General features: G+C 40.5%; 1 protein-coding gene across 3 annotated transcripts in view; it reads right to left on the bottom strand.

Annotated features, from left to right (window-relative positions):
* LOC120021687 (trafficking protein particle complex subunit 13-like) overlaps nt 1–3311 on the bottom strand; it is a 31373-nt gene extending 28062 nt beyond the window's left edge. For 2 of the 3 annotated variants that reach the window (XM_038965522.1, XM_038965521.1), the window contains exon 1: nt 3222–3305. In XM_038965522.1, coding sequence (XP_038821450.1) covers nt 3222–3267 — 46 coding nt within the window. In that variant the 5' untranslated portion in view covers nt 3268–3305. Of the gene's footprint in view, nt 1–3221 lie in introns of all 3 variants that reach the window. The other variant, XM_038965523.1, reaches the window with a different exon arrangement.
* Between the last annotated feature and the right edge of the window lie 14794 nt (nt 3312–18105).

The following is an 18105-nucleotide window of genomic DNA, read 5'->3' on the forward strand; positions in this document are numbered from 1 at the left end:
CTACGGCTGTCAGCCAAATCAGCATTCGGGTCTCGAACCACCTAGTTTATAAATTATTTTTATAAAACATTATATGTTTCTTTCCCATTATGTATTTATCAGAGTTATTGACCTCTCAATAAGCCAGATTCGAGTAACTTACATTGTGTTGCTGAAACTTGATGCAGCAGCCTGCAGCGCTATCAATCGGAAATGGACAGCTCGTGGTGCTTAAAGTATGCAAATTCGAGTAGGCATAATTCATTTAAAATGTCTTCATTGTAATTAGAATTTACTAACAACAAGAGGGATTTGTGTTAGTGTCTATTTAATAAATAAGAGGTAGGACGACCTGTTTGATAGACGAAATTAGGCTATAGGCTGCTACATCCATAGATTTGTCGGTCAATTCCTTCACACACACCATGCACCCTTTAAATAGCCTACCTCCATGTAAGTGAAGTAAAATCCAAAACTCGATTTGAGGGGGTATGAGAGGGTATGCTATAGGCCTATCTTTAAATTAAAGAAAATGTCAAAAAGCACAAGCCTACCCCTTGTTAATTTAAGATTTTTAAGAAAATAAAATGGATTCCGATTATATAAAGTGGTCCGAGATGCTTTATGCTAGAAACAGGCTGTAAAATACCCAGGAAATACATTACTCCCATACTGCATATGGGAATATCATTGTTTCGTTTCTTTTACATTCAGAAGCTGATGCCTCGATCACACCGTCAGCGTCAATGCATTTTGGTACACCAGAAGTACATTTATTTCCAATGGAATGCTGCATTTGCCTAGCAGCATTATGTTGTAGAGGCAGTTGCAGTGCGTTCTGTGTGGTGCACACGTTGGATTTATCGAACATATGCATCAAATTGTATGCGTAGACAGCTTGACAGAAATGGTAGAAGGTGAATGTTGAACTTTTGTTGCACACATACACAAAAGTATGTGTACACCCCTTCAAATTGGTGGATTCGGCTATTTCAGCCACACCTGTTCCTGACAGGTGTATGAAATCAAGCACACAGCCATGCAATCTCCAGAGGAAAACATTGGCAGTAGAATGGCCATACTGAAGAGCTCAGTGACTTTCCTAGGATGCCAACTTTCCAACAAGTCAGTTCATCAAATTTCTGCCCTACTAGAGCTGCCCCGGTCAACTGTAAGTGTTGTTATTGTGAAGTGAAAATGTCTAGGAGCAACAACGGCTCAGCCGTGACGTGGTAGGCCACACAAGCTCACAGAACGGGACCGCCGAGTGCTGAAGCACGTAAAAATCATCTGTCCTTGGTTGCAATACTCACACCAGAGTTACAAACTGCCTCTGGAAGCAACGTTACAACAAGATCTGCTCGTCGGGAGCTTCATGAAATGGGTTTCCATGGCTGAGCAGACGCACGCATGCCTAAGATCACCACGCGCAATGTCAAGTGTCAGCTGGAGTGGTGTAATGCTGGCCGCCATTGGACTCTGGAGCAGTGGAAACGCATTCTCTGGAGTGATGAATCACGCTTCACCATCTGGAAGTCCGACGGACGAATCTGAGTTTGGCGGATGCCAGGAGAACGCTACCTGCCCAAATGTATAGTGCCAACTGTAAAGTTTGGTGGAGGAGGAATAATATCTGGGGCCGTTTTTCATGGTTTAGGCTAGGCCCCTTAGTTGCAGTGAAGGGACATTTTAACACTACAGCATACAATTACATTCTAGATGATTCTGCGCTTCCAACTTTGTGGCAACAGTTAGGGGAAGGCCCTTTCCTGTTTCAGCATGACAATGCCCCCGTGCACAAAGCGAGGTCCATACAGAAATGGTTTGTTGAGATCCATGTGGAAGAACTTGACTGGCCTGCACACAGCCCTGACCTCAAACCCATTGAACACCTTTGAAATTAATTGGAATGCCGACTGCAAGCCAGACCTAATCACCCAACAGCAGTGCCCAACCTCACTAATGGTCTTGTGGCTGTATGGAAGTAAGTCCCCGCCGCAATGTTTCGACATCTAGTGGAAAGCCTTCACAGAAAAGTCGGGGCTGTTATAGCAGCAAGGGCGGACCAACTCCATATTAATGCCCATGATTTTGGAATGAGATGTTCAACGAGCAGGTGTCCACATACTTTTGGTAATGTAGTTTATCGAGATGATGCTGCATACCATTTTGCACAATGACTGTCAGTGTGATTGAGGCGTGAGCTACAACCTATAGCTGGAGACCTTTTTTTTTTTTTTTACTTTACTTGGTAAGCAATGTAATTCTGTCATTATCAATTGATTAAGCTATTCACTTTCTGTACAATAGACAATGTTTAAACCCAGACAGCTTTTAGGGAAATACTTGTGACCTCTCGTTGGGTTAAACTACAGAAGAAGAATAGCCAGCAGTTAAAGTTGACATTTTTTTGCATTGGTAGGCCTACTCTGTCTGGGGTGGAAAGGTAGGCCTAACTTTTGAAAGTATCATGCCCAGATTCCATAAATGTCTCAGATTTTATTATTTGCAAACAGGGAACGTTTTGTTGCAAACAAGACACAATTATTTGGGAAATATGATAAAACGAACATATGTCTATCTCTATGTCCATTCTAATCCTGTAATTTCGTTAACTTGTGTGGTATTAAAGCATTCTGCTAATGTGTAAAATTACATGAAATGTTTATAAAATGTTTTTTTTTTTTATTGGACCTGAAAATACGATAGATGAAAGCAATGCTTTTACTATGAACAAGATCTTTCCACCCCAACTCTTGTCCACGGTGGTCCGCGAACCCACAACCTTCTGGCCTGTGCGCTATCAACATTGATGTAAGGCTTACAAGACCAAGAACAGTTTTTAAAACTGCATATCTAAGGCTCTAGACATAGTATGCAATTTGTGCATGATAAGGCAAATTATGTGACAGAATATTGGTAACGTTAACATTAGCTAGCTACAATCAAACGTTAATTCGTTACGCTAATAAGGTTGGCTCCTGAAAAAAAAAAAGACACCCCTAATCAACAGTAAGCTGTTTTAGTTTACTCGATACTAGCTACGCATTTAGCTAGTTTGTTCATCATAAGCTTATTTGACGTTTACTTGGCATCTATGTTAGCCACACATTAGCAAGTAAGTTAGTTGTCAGTCTCAGATGTAAACAACCTCTTCGTTTTAGATATCAACATAACGGGCAAATCAAACGCGACCCGAATGTTTTAAACAATGTTATCACATATTTAACTCAGTAAAATACCTTTTAATGCAAGTAGATGCTCTTGTTTTGCCTGATTTACTTCCATTATGTCTGGAGTTCGGTTGAACTTTCACCTGGTCGTTACCACAGCCACAAATCGCTAAACCCCGCCTATTTCTACAATTGATCTTCTTATAATCTGATTTTAAACCTAACCACACTGCTAACCGTATGCCTAACATTAAATTAAGACCAAAAATATATTTTTAGTTTTCATGCATTTTTACGATATAGCCAAAAAGTTTCTGTACTGTCTTTGATATAGCCAGAGAGGAAGAAGCGAAGCGAGAGGGATAACAGGGAGCAAAATCTGTCTTCTCCAGCTGGTGGCGTTTATTTATTTATTTTTCTCACCAAGTGGGGAGTTTTTGCCAATTTCGACTTTGTGGCTGTTGTAACTAGTGACAACCCTTTCACCTCGCAATATCAGTCCCCGTGATAGCATTGTGGTACACAGGTGTCACGTCAAATTTCACGTCCCTACCTTAAACTAGTGATGGGTCGTTCGCGAACAAGCCTAAGAGCCGGATCTTGTAGGTGAACGTTGGGAGCCGGCTCGCATATCAGAAGAGCCGAATCTATTTATAAAAATAAAAACAATTAAGATATGAATAATCAAAATATTTAAATGAATATAATTAATTAATTCAAAGAACAAAAAAAGAAATAAATAATATAGGCCTAAATGCTCAAGCGCACACACATTCGTTCTGAATATCCTTTGCTATTTATTTTTTTATGTGTGATATGTTTTATGACTGCTGCCAAATGAATTGCCTCTCTGAGGACATTAAAGTTCTCTGAATCCTATCAACGCGCAACAGCGATGTAAAAGCCACAGAACCATATACAAAGCACCCATAATCTATGGACGACCTTATCAAAGTACCATAAATATTCAGTAAAGATTGCCTATCTGCCCCCCAATCATGCCCAACTAATGTTCTCTGAAGATTAAATACTTTCTTACATTTAGTCTCGATACATGTAATTTGAAGTCTACATGTACTGTAAACTTTTCATCAAACCATAACCCCAAATACTTAAATTCTGTTACCCTTTCCATTCGTTCTCCATATAATTGAACACTGACATCTTCCTTAATCTTTTTGTCAGCGAACGACATGTGGCAAGATTTAAATAAAGATAACTTGAAACCCCACGATAAGGATCATTGGAAAAATGGCAACATCATCTGCATATTAAGCCGCCCCTGTACCCTGTCCGATATCATCAATCGTCAACATGAATAAGATAGGACTAATAGCACTACCCTGTGGAGTTCCATTTTCCACCTCATATTCTCTTGATAACTCCAATCCCACCCTGACCTGGAAGGTTCGGTCAAACAAGAAATTCATAATCCAGCTATACATTCTCCCACCAATACCCATTCCATTCAATTTATTCAGTAGACCTTCCTGCCACATTGTATCATATGCTTTTTCAATATCAAAATATACCATTGACATCACTTCCTTCATTGCCCACTTCCTTCATTGCCCTTTGGTCACCTCAGTACTAACTTTAGCTAATGCATCAAGGGTAGTCCTTCCTTTTCTGAATCCACTCTGGTATGAAGTTAATAGACCCCTTTGTTTGGGCTCCCGAGTGGCGCAGCGGTCTAAGGCACTGTATCTCAGTGCTAGAGGCGTCGCTACAGACCCTGGTTTGATTACAGGCTGTATCACAACCGGCTGTGATTGGGCGTCGTTAGGGTTAGGCCGGGGTAGGCCGTCATTGTAAATAAGAATTTGTTCTTAACTGACTTACCTAGTTAAATAAAGGTTAAAAAAAAGATTCACCAGATAATACATTCATCTTCCTACAATCAACTTTTCCATTAATTTACAGAGATTTGATGTAAGTGCAATATGTCTATAACTAGCAGGACTGGATGGATCTTTACCAGGCTTCACAAAAGGCAAAACCTCAGCATGTTTCCATCCTGATGGAAGCACTCCTGTCCTCCATATTTTGATAAGTAAACTCAAAAATCTTTCCCAAAACTTCTGTGAGCAGATGTATAAACATAATGTAGCATAATTGATCCTCACTTGGAGCAGAGCAACCACACACCTCCAAAGGCCTTGTTATTTCGAACAAACATGGTGAAGTCAGCATCCAGTGATTTCCCAGAATCAAACTTCTTATTGTATACAGTTGAAGTCGGAAGTTTACATATACCTTAGCCAAATACATTTAAACTCAGTTTGTCACAATTCCTGACAGTTAATCCTAGTAAAAATTCCCTGTCTTAGGTCAATTAGGATCACCACTTTATTTTAAGAATGTGAAATGTCAGAATAACTGCTGAGAGAATGATTAATTTCAGCTTTTATTTATTTCATCATATTCCCAGTGAGTCAGAAGTTTACATACACTCAATAAAAATTTGATAGCGTTGCCTTTAAATTGTTTAACTTGGGTCAAACGTTTCGGGTAGCCTTCCACAAGCTTCCCACAATAATTTGGGTGAATTTTGGCCCAATCCTCCTGACAGACCTGGTGTAACTGAGTCAGGTTTGTGAGCCTCCTTGCTCGCACACGCTTTTTCACCTCTGCCCACACATTTTCTATAGGATTTAGGTCAGGGCTTTGTGATAGCCACTCCAATACCTTGACTTTGCTGTCCTTAAGCCATTTTGCCACAACTTTGGAAGTATGCTTGGGGTCATTGTCCATTTGGAAGACCCATTGCGACCAAGCTTTAACTTCCTGAATGATGTCTTGAGATGTTGATTCATTATATCCACATAATTTTCCTACCTCATGGTGCCATCTATTTTGTGAAGTGCACCAGTCCCTCCTGCAGCAAAGCACCCCCACAACATGATGCTGCCACTCCCGTGCTTCGCGGTTGGGATGGTGTTCTTTGGCTTGCAAGCCTCCCCCTTTTTCCTCCAAACATAACGATGGTCATTATGGCCAAACAGTTCTATTTTTGTTTCATCAGACCAGAGGACATTTCTCCAAAAAGTACCATCTTTGTCCCCATGTGCAGTTGCAAACCGTAGTCTGGCTTTTTTATGCCGGTTTTGGAGGAGTGGCTTCTTCCTTGCTGAGCGGCCTTTCAGGTTATGTCGATATAGGACTCCTTTTACTGTGGATATAGATATTTTTGTACCTGTTTCCTCCAGCATCTTCACAAGGTCCTTTGCTGTTGTTCTGGGATTGATTTGCACCTTTTGCACCAAAGTACGTTCATCTCTAGGAGACAGAATGCGTTTCCTTCCTGAGCGGTATGACGGCTGTGTGGTCCCATTGTGTTTATACTTGCGTACTATTGTTTGTACAGATGAACGTGGTACCTTCAGGCATTTGGAAATTGCTCCCAAGGATGAACCAGACTTGTGGAGGTCTTGGCTGATTTCTTTTGATTTTCCCATGATGTCAAGCAAAGAGTGACTGAGTTTGAAGGTAGGCCTTGAAATACATCCACAGGTACACCTCCAATTGACTCAAATGATGTCAATTAGCCTACCAGAAGCTTCTAAAGCCATGACATAATTTTCTGGAATTTTCCAAGCTGTTTAAAGGCACAGTCAACTTAGTGTATGTAAACTTCTGACCCACTGGAATTGTGATAGTGAAATAATCTGTCCGTAAACAATTGTTGGAAAAATTACTTGTGTCATGCACTTAGTAGATGTCCTAACTGACTTGCCAAAACTATAGTTTGTTAACAATACATTTGTGGAATGGTTGAAAAACATTAATGATTCCAACCTAAGTGTATGTAAACTTCTGACTTCAACTGTACATCTTCATGCATTCTTATCTTTTCTTCCTTTAGTCTTTCACATTCATCACTTAGAACGTCAGCTTTATTCACTGATGTAAAAGCTCTTCCTCGAGCGTCTGCTTTTTCTTTGTTTGAAACAGCCATAACATCATAACAAGAACACAGGTATCTGTACTCTTTCCTTTCCCCATCATCCTCTTTAACATTTTCCACACAACCCCCAGTTGTGTTTCTCTTTCTATAAAATAACAGAATTCCATGCACCTTTCTTTGCATGCTTAATGACTTTCCTAGCCAACGCTCTCTTTTACTGAAAGACTATCGTGCTATCCAATGTCAAATTATTCTTCAGTTTCTTCTTCTATGGTATATTGGCGATCACATAATTGAATGTGCATCCCATCCCCTACTATGCGGAATGGAAACAGGATTCCCCCCAAAAAACGGAATTACCAAAAAACTTCCACAAAATAAATAAATCAAACAACTTTCCTATTAAAAATAAATAAACAGATCTGATCCCTACACAAGCTCGTCACCAGGACCCCTTGAAAACCTTCAGATGTAAAATCCTTGATTCCCCAAAAAAATTCTGCTGCAGTCACAATAATGTCTAGTTTCTTCGACTTCTTTGAGACTTATGCTGTACAGTTTATAACTGTGGCAACAAAATCCACCTTTTTAAGACACAGGGCATCTTTCGTCTGGCAGCAAACATTTACTACAAGCTATGATGTATCCACTAACATCTCTTCACTAGCATCACTTATTTTCTCAATTATTTTAATCGCTTCCGCATAGGAGATTCGATTGACCGGTCTAACTTTTGCCACCTCAATTTCCTTCACCCTTACAGGGCACTCCAGGACCTTAGGATCATGATCCCCACCACAATTGGGGCGGCAGGTAGCCTAGTGGTTAGAGCATTGGACTTGTAACCGAAAAATCTGTTGGTCTGCCCCTGAACAAGGCAGTTAACCCACTGTTCATAGGCCGTCATTGAAAATAAGAATTTGTTCTTAACTGACTTGCCTAGTTAAATAAAGGTGAAACACAGTCATCCTTCTACACACCTTTATTCAGTATACTCTGTTCATCTGCACACACTTGAAACATGGCCCAATTCTTACACTGCAGTGGTTTTGGAACGAAAGCTCTAATGGTGTATCTTACATAACCAAGCTTCACATGCGTAGGTATTTGCTCTTTATCAAAAAACAACAGGACCGACAGACTTTCTTATTTTTCTTCATTCACCCAGCGGGTCAGACGCCGGGCACCAACCACACCAGGAATTCTCTTCAGGTTTTCAGCATTAACATCCGTCGTCACCCCTGAGATGACTCCTTTGACGGGTGCTCTACTCCGAAGTTCAAAACACAAAACTTCTGTTGTCCGGATTCTTTTGAGGCTCACTGCAATCTTCCTCTGCTCTTCAGAAATACAATGAATCAAAAATAAGACCACTCCTGGTCACGCTGACAGACTCCACTTTTCCAAGTGCATACTTCCCCATTTTCAACACCTCAAACAGGTTTCCCACATATGCATCCTTACTCAACAAATGCATCCCCAACAAGAAGGAATTCATTATCATTTACACACATATCCTCCACTCCAATTTTAGACAATTTCCTTTTTGTTCCAGTTTTCGATACTACTGTTGTCCATTCAGAACATTCATCTTCACCAAATGTACTCGACGCTCTGCTTAATTTGAACTCAGCATCTACTTCCGCCATCTTCGCATTCTACCTCCTTCTGAGTTACCTGTGTATGGAACAGCCTCTTACAGTACGTTCCATTTTCTTCTTCTTATTATTCTTTATCAAGTTTTATTGGCGAACTGCAACTAACTGACAGGTGCATATACTGCCACCTACTGTACTGGAGTGTGAGGCCGGTAACGACCTATCATACCACTATATTCTCATAACTAACCCTGAATTTCTAATAAAATAAAAAAATTCTTATAAACCTCACTACTCCCATCACCAGCACCCAAAATACCACCCACTCCCCATTCCCGTGTTGGTGCGCACTTGTACATGTACAAGTCAACATAGCATAGTTTTTTAAAACAATAAAAAGTAATTTGAATTATACTAGCTACATGTTTTATGTTAACGGGGGTTACCTAGTCAGTTGTACAACTGAATGCCTTCAACTGAAATGTGTCTTCCGCATTTAACCCAACCCCTCTGAATCAGAGAGGTGCGGGGGTTGCCTTAAATCAACATCCACGTCTTCCACACCTGGGGAACAGTGGGTTAACTGCCTTGCTCAGGGGCAGAACGACAGATTTTTACCTTGTCAGCTCAGGGATTCAATCCAGCAACCTTTCCGTTGTAGGCCCAACCCTCTAACCACTAGGTTACCTAAGATGCATATTAAACACACTAATAATAATTCAAATTCAATAGCAAGAGAAGCCTCCCAGAGGACCAGATCTGCTGTGACTAAAGAAGGCATGGGGAGATTCCCAATTGGTTTTGCTAACTGGGTATTTCCTATCATATTGTGCCTTTTGGGCCTCATAACCTTTGAGGGGGAAAAGTATATCTTAAAAAAATAAGTATTCTATCAGAAATAGGACATGCTTGACTTTCAGAAAAACGTATATTTGTCTAGCTCTCGACACGGTTGCAAAAAACATCTTAAGTGTTTCACTTAAGGGTTTCACTTATTGGTCCCTTACCTAAGGGAATTGTTTAAGGTTGTTGCATAAAGCCCCTAAAACATTTCCTTAGGTAAGTGCATAATTTAAGGTATTACCTAAGATTTTTATAACTAAGATAAGATAGACCAGAGCCTGTCATTTCCAATGGGAGCAAATTAATCATAGTGGACAGAACAAGCAAGCTTGTGAGATCCTATTGGCACATTCTAGCATTTATTTGCATATTTCTGTTAGGGAACTCTTACGCTGTGAATTGCAGGTGTGCAATAACTCAATTTGCCCTTGCACTCTTTCTAAACAACGCCATTTTTTTACAACTTTGGCAAGGGCTAAAGTCTACAAAACGGAATTGTTTTAAATATTTCCTAGGTAAGGGCATATTTAAGGGGTTTTATGGTAGTTTGAAGGCACGTATGGCAAAAAGAGTATCTCGTTACCATGGAGACAGCCTGATTCACTGGCTAAGGGTGCGTTTGCAAATTCCCTCTGGAGTGCCAGAGAGCGCTCAGAGTGTGCTCTGGGCATTCATCAGTTCAGAGCGTTGGCAGATAGTCTGTTCTTAAATTCAGAGCGTCTTTGAGCTTTCAGAGTGCAAACTGGACGCTCTGGCATTAGGAGTAGGGTTGATCCGTCAAGCGCCCCAAGCTAACTGGCTAAAGTTGGCTAGCTTGCTAGCTACTTCCAGACAAAAATGAGAGAACACCTCACTCTGACCATTTTATTAGCCCTAGCAGAGCTGGTTAGGTTGTTTTCGTGTTATCTAGAGTGTTAGTAACTGTAACTGTGCTGCTGGGAACAATTGAATTTTGTTTTTACTGATACTGGTCATATCGGAGTAGCTAGCAGAGTACATTTTTCGAACTGCACCGTAATTGTCTCATCAAATTGATCTCTTTCTTTTTGTGAGATAGCAAAATAGAACTTCTACAATCAAGACAGGATAACCAAATTGCTTCAGAAGACAATCAATCACATTTCTTGAAGTTAATTTTTTCTGAACTTGTTTACAGTATATTACTTTCTAGTATGTCAAGCTAGCTTCAGAGTAGCTATAGCTAGCTAGCCAGCTGGCTTTGTAGCCATGGATTGTGCACCTTCCATTGTTTAGCTAGATAAGTAGCTGGTTGATGTTTTCTTTTTGTAACCAGAGCAGATGAACGCAAAATTCACCTCCACAAATGCTGTTTACATTGATATCCATACTGAATGAAGCAGTTAAGGGACCTCATGGGCACCCTTAACTTTTTCACATAATTTAAGGGGGAAATTCATCTTGAAATGCATTGTGCAACTGACTTAAAGTTAAGGAAACTTTATGGGAAAAATTTCTGAATTTACCAACCTGTTAGGTTCCAACCTGTCAGGAGTATGCGCCTAACAGGGTCGAAATGTGGGCCTAAATTAGCCATAGCTCTGTGTGTGAGCAAGATTGAGCTAGCATAATAGTGAACACTTGAGCAGGATTTTAACTTCTCTATCAAACATATTGTTAAAATTGTGTAGATTTTCTCTATAATGTAGCCTAACAGGGTGGAAATGTATGAGTGGGACTTACAGACTAACAACATGAAACATGGACAAATAGATACAACTGAGTGTTTATATGTATTTAGCTTAGCACCATTGTTTTCCCACCCAAAAAATGAAGACACTTCCTGAATGTGGTGTCACTGTAGGAAGGGGTTGTTTTCTTAAATGTAAAATTACAACAAACTAACAGGGTGGAAAGTGAGATCAGGGACACACAGAAAATCTTGAAAGAAAATAATAACAAATGCAATAATCATGAAAGAAAACATAATTGATGAGAGAGAATATAACTTGGACTATCAAATAATGAATAAAGATTTGTAATATTTAATTATTTTATGGCTTATGTTTCTCGTGAAGTTAATGAATTACACCTGGGGACAAAGTTATATTGACTACGTCCATCTCCTTAATGTCTTAATCAAAATTACGGATGGCCTCTTATCCACTCATCATTCTCTTATGTCATAGTTTGCACATCTCAATTGTCAGTAGAAACCAGATTTGTTAAAGCTAGTCAGCCATATCAGCTATGTTTTTTAAAAAGGCAGTAAATGAGGCTGAATGAACTGATTCGCTGCCAGACAAGGCTCTGCTGATAGCCAGGTGTAGTGGTGGTAAGGATTCCCTCCATAATGGTGAAAAGAAAGCTCTGCTGTTGGGACAGCTTTATGTAGGCCCTAACAGTTTGTGGGCACTGTTTGTCACCGTTATAGTGCAATTAACGTATTGTTTAGTGTTGTGTTGTGTAGTGGCTTTGCTGGCATGTATCAACATTTTTGGGGGGATTTTGCCCCACCAAGATTTACATGCTAAAATCGCCACTGGTCAGACGCGATTGCTCAGACAGCACTGACCCGATTTTATGAAACTTAGAGATCCGGCATTTACAAAATTACTCTCATTAACCAGATGGTGGCGCTATAACAAGAGATTGAAAATGCTAACTTTGAAAGGTCACGCCCCTCACCCGTTTAACCTAACGTCATGCAATTCGGTACATAGGTCCCTCTTCTCACAAGAAACAAATTTGCCTCAGGGACGCATAAGGTCAGCCATGATGGATTTTCCACCATTTAGAATTCTGTGAAAAACACTTAAAACCTTACTCTTCTGGCACCGAATGACCGATCTCTTGATATGTGCCATCTATGGACAAAGGTCTCCCAATGCAATATTTTCCAGACTAGTACCTAAAACAACATGGTCTGGCACATAAACGCATATAAATCAGTCAAGGGTATTCATATTGTAACCCAATTTGGTAAACATGTTGCAAACACTGTCAAGACTCAACATATGCAAGAACACTCATATTGACCACACGGTGTTCATTTTTAATTAATTAATTTATTAGGATCCCCATTATCCGATGCCAATGGCGACAGCTAGTCTTCTGACACAACAAAAAAGACATTACAGACAAAATCTTTTACAATTTACATACATTTAATAACATTAACATGTACAGTGCCTTGGAAAGTATTCAGACCCCTTGACTTTTTAAAGATTTTGTTACATTACAGCCTTGTTCTAAAATTGATTAAAAAGTAAAAACAGTTTCTTAGACATTTTTGCTAATTTATAAAAATACAAATAATAAAATCACATTTACCTAAGTATTCAGACCCTTTACTCAGCACTTTGTTGAAGCACCTTTGGCAGTGCTTACAGCCTTGAGTCTTCTTGGGTATGACGCTACAAGCTTGGCACACCTGTATTTGGGGAGTTTCTCCCATTCTTCTCTGCAGATCTTCTCAAGCTCTGTCAGGTTGGATGGGAAGCGTTGCTGCACAGTTATTTTCAGGTCTCTCAAGAGATGTTCAATCGGGTTCATGTCCGGGCTCTGGCTGGGCCACTCAAGGACATTCAGAGACTTGGCCCGAAGCCACTCCTGCGTTGTCTTGGCTGTGTGCTTAGGGTCATTGTCCTGTTGGAAGGTGAACCTTCGCCCCAGACTGAGGCCCTCAGTGGTCTGGAGCAGGTTTTCATCAAGGATCTCTCTGTACTTTGCTTTGTTTATCTTTGCCTCAATCCTGACTAGTCTCCCAGTCCCTGCCACTGAAAAACATCCCCACAGCATGATGCTGCCACCAACATGCTTCACCGAAGGGATGGTGCCAGGATTCCTCCAAACGTGACACTTGGCATTCAGGTCAAAGAGTTCAATCTTGGTTTCATCATACCAGAGAATCTTATTTCTCATGGTCTGAGTCTTTAGCATTGAAGGTTCCCAAGAACACAGTGGACTACCTCATCTCTGTACACCACACATACAATTATCTGTAAGGTCCCTCAGTTGAGCAGTGAATTTCAAACACAGATTCAACCACAAAGACCATGGAGGTTTTCCATGCCTCACAAAGAAGGACACCTATTGGTAGATGTATTAATAAATAAGAAAGCAGACACTGAATAGCCCTTTGAGCATGGTGAAGTTATTAATTACACTTTGGATGGTGTATCAATACCCCCAGTCACTACAAAGCTACAGGCATCCTTCCTAACTCAGTTGCCGGAAGGAAGAAAACTGTTTAGGGATTTCACCATGAGGCAAATGGTGACTTTAAAACAGCTAGAGTTCCATGGCTGAGATAGTAGAAAACTGAGGATGGATCAACAACATTGTAGTTACTCCATAATACTAACCTAATTGACAGAGGTGAAAAGAAGGAATCCTGTACAGAATACAAATATTCCAAAATATGCGTCACGTTTGCAACAAGGCACTAAAGTAATACTGGAAAAATGTGGCAAAGAAATTAACTTTTTGTTCTGAATACCAAGTGGTATGTTTGGGGCAACTCCAACGCAACACATTACTGAATATCACTCTCCATATTTTCAAGCATAGTGGTGGCTGCATCATGTTATGGGTATTGTAATCGTTAAGGACAGGGGAGTTTTTAAGGATAAAAAGAAACGGATTGGAGCTAAGCACAGGCAAAATCCTAGAGGAAAACTTGCTCAGTCGGCTTTCCACCAGACACTGGGAGATTACTTAATCTTTCAGTAGCACAATAACCTAAAACACAAGGCCAAATCTACACTGGAGTTGCTTACCATGAAGACAGTAAATGGTCCTGAGTGGCCGAGTTACTATTTTGACTTAAACCTACTTGAAAATCTATGGCAAGACCTAAAAATGTATCTAATCAAACCAAGCTTTATTTATACAGCATATTTCAGACATGGAATCCATTGTAATGTGCTGTTGTGACGTGACTACCGTTAATGTGATGACGGCAATTTTATCAAATCAATTAACTATGTTTAATTATTATTATTATAAACACACACAGTATAGGTTGAATTGATTACTAACATAATGCAATGAAAAGCCCCTAGTGGACTAACCCGATATGACGGCTTGTTACACAATGGAAGGGGTGGGGAAAGAAAGAGTGGGAGGAGATACAAAGGAATTCAACTATCGTACATACAGTTGAATAATACTCTCATCGTAAATATGGATATTTAGCACCCTAACAACCGCTCATTTGGATTTAGAAACGCAACCCATATTTACGCTTGTATGTCTTTGTCGTCTCTCTGTTGAAATCTCCCGGCCCGTCAATGGGGAGTCAGTTAGACAGAAGTTTCTGGTTTGTCCACCAGAGGTCACAATGTCCTTTGTAGTTGTAGTAGTAGACTTTCTTTGTTGTGGAAGTGTTCGTTAGAATGGATACATCAGAAATGTACCAATGGTAGTTTGCTGAGATCTTCCTTGTGTCTTTGGTCAAAGTTCTAGACTACTTTACATTAACCAGCTGCAGACTGAGAATGTTTGGTATCGTCTTTGCCTTCTTCACTCGCCGAGTTTCAGAGGGTCTTACCATTTCGTAACATTCAGCTTATGCTGTCGGTCACGCTGGTCTTTATTTCAATTGCAACCATTTCAATGTATTCAGCTCGCGCTACACGTATACTGGTATTGTAGTTTCAAGCCATTTCAACATGTAGCCACCGCTCCACGCTTTCTGGTCCAATGTAAATTTCGTTAGCAGTCCTTTTATACACTCTGGGAAAAGGGTCGTTCCATCCTTTTGGCATAAAGTCTGTGCTTACGTGGGCGTGGTTACTGACTGGGTAAAACTTTATATGACAACAATTATCTAATTTAGAAGGATAAATTCACATTGTTATCTTTTCACAAATAGTTTCATATTTAATCATAATAATCATCTAATCACAATCACCATTTAGATGTAAATCTGATAACTACATTGTGAAAGCTCTTAAGATACAATTATCTTGTTATATCATCCGTAATGACATCACAAAATGCTAAATGATATGACATGATTATTGTTTCGATCCCAACCAACCATTTCCCACATTCTTTATGTTAGGAATATTGTTTCATTATCCACTTTTGGATGTTGGAGTTTTGGTGGCAGATTCCTTTGTTCAATACTGCAGGTCCAGAGAGAGAGTTTACGACCGGTCGTTAAAGTCATAAGACCAGCCCAATTTCCCCCCCTTCCTCTCTGGTGGGAGAGAGGGGGGGGCTCTCTTTGATCCTAACCCAGGAGGGAAAGTCATGACAGTGCTTCACAGCAAAAACAAATAAAAACAATGAAAATAAAAACTGAAATATTTACTAAACAACAAACAAGATTAAAAATAAATTAATACAAATAAAAACTGAACAACTAAAAATCAAGGAAAGCATTGATCAACCACCAATTTGACAAGGTTAAATAATGGGCAAATGTTGCACGATCCATGTGTGGAAAGCTCTTAGAGACTTACCCAGAAAAGACTCACAGCTGTAATCGCTGCCAGTGGTACTTCTACAAAGTCTTCACTCAGGGCTATGAATACTTATGTAAATGAGATATTTCTGTATTTCATCTTCAATAAATTTGCAAAACTATCTAAAATGTCATTATGGTGTTTATTATGTATAGATGGGTGATAGGAAAAAATCTATTTAATTATTTAGATTTTTAGGCTGTAACACAACAAAACGTGGAATAAGTCAAGGGGTATGAATACTTTCTGAAGGCACAGTATGATTTTACGAACGATATACTGCTTTCTCGGGAACAGGCCCAGATCCCCGTGATTTGCGTGAAGAGGCGGAGAAAAAGGGGCCGGAGTGCAGGCTGCCTTCTGAGAATTCGTGGGCAATCGAATAAACCCCCACTTCCTTCCATTCTGCTAGCAAACGTGCAATCTTTGGACAATAAAATAGATGACCTACGCGGAAGATTAAAGTACCAACGGGACATTCAAAACTGTAATATCTTATGCTTCACGGAGTCGTGGCTGAACGACGACATTATCAACATACAGCTGGCTGGTTATTCGCTGCACCGGCAGGATAGAACAACGTCGTCTGGTAAGATAATGGGCGGCGGACTATGTATTTTTGTAAATAACAGCTGGTGCACAATATCTAAGGAAGTCTCAAGCTATTGCTCACCAGAGGTAGAGTATCTCATAATAAGATGTAGACCACACTATCTATTTAGAGAGTTTCATCTGTATTTTTCGTAGCTGTTTATATACCACCACAGTCAGAGGCTGGCACTAAGACAGCATTGAATGAGCTGTATTCTGCTATACGCAAACAAGAATACGCTCACCCAGAGGCGGCGCTAATAGTAGCCGGGGACTTCAATGCAGGGAAACTTAAATCCTATTTTACCAAATTTCAATCAGCATGTTAAATGTGCAACTAGAGGGAAAAAAAACTCTGGATCACCTTTACTCCTCACAAAGAGACGCATACAAAGCTCTCCCTCGCTCTTCATTTGGCAAATCTGACCATAATTCTATCCTCCTGATTCCTGCTTACAAGCAAAAATTAAAGTAGGAAGCACCAGTGACTAGATCAATAACAAAGTGGTCAGATGAAACAGATGCTAAGCTACCGGACTGCTTTGCTAGCACAGACTGGAATATGTTCCGGGATTCCTCCGATGGCTTTGAGAAGTACACCATATCAGTCATTGACTTCATCAATAAGTGCATTGATGCATTGATGTCCCCACAGTGACCGTACGTGCATACCCAAACCAGAAGCCATGGATAACAGGCAACATCCGCACTGAGCTAAAGGCTAGAGCTGCCGCTTACAAGGAGCGGGACTCTAACCCGGAAGATTATAAGAAATCCCGCTATGCCCCCTGACGAACCATCAAACAGGCAAAGCATCAATACAGGACTAAGATCTAATCGTACTACACCGGTTCTGATGCTCGTCGGATGTGGCAGGGCTTGCAAACCATTACAGACTATAAAGGGAAGCACAGCCGACAGCTGCCCAGTGATACAAGCCTACCAGACGAGCTAAACTACTTCTATGTTCGCTTCAAGGCAAATAACACTGAAACATGCATGAGAGCACCAGCTGTTCCGGAAGACTGTGTGATCATGCTCTCCGCAGCCGATGTGACTAAGACCTTTAAACAGGTCAACATTCACAAGGCCCCAGAGCCAGATGGATTACCAGGACATGTACTGCGAGCATGCGCTGATCAACTGGCAAGTGTCTTCACTGACATTTTCAACCTCTCCCTGTCCGAATCTGTAATACCAACATGTTTTAAGCAGACCAGCATAGTGCTTGTGCCCAAGAACAAGGTAACCTGCATAAATGACTACCGACCCGTAGCACTCACGTCTGTAGCCAAGAAGTGCTTTGAAAGGCTGGTCATGGCTCACATCAACACCATTATCCCAGAAACCCTAGACCCACTCCAATTTGCATACCGCCCCAACAGATCCACAGATGATGCAATCTCTATTGCACTCCACACTGCCCTTTCCCACCAGGACAAAAGGAACACCTATGTAAGAATGCTATTCATTGACTACAGCTCCGCCACACTGATCCTCAAGACAGGGGCCCCTCAGGGGTGCGTTCTCAGTCCCCTCCTGTACTCCCTGTTCACTCATGACTGCATGGCCAGGCATGA

Source organism: Salvelinus namaycush, chromosome 26 (assembly GCF_016432855.1).
Source record: "Salvelinus namaycush isolate Seneca chromosome 26, SaNama_1.0, whole genome shotgun sequence".
In the NCBI taxonomy this organism is placed as follows: Eukaryota; Metazoa; Chordata; class Actinopteri; order Salmoniformes; family Salmonidae; genus Salvelinus; species Salvelinus namaycush.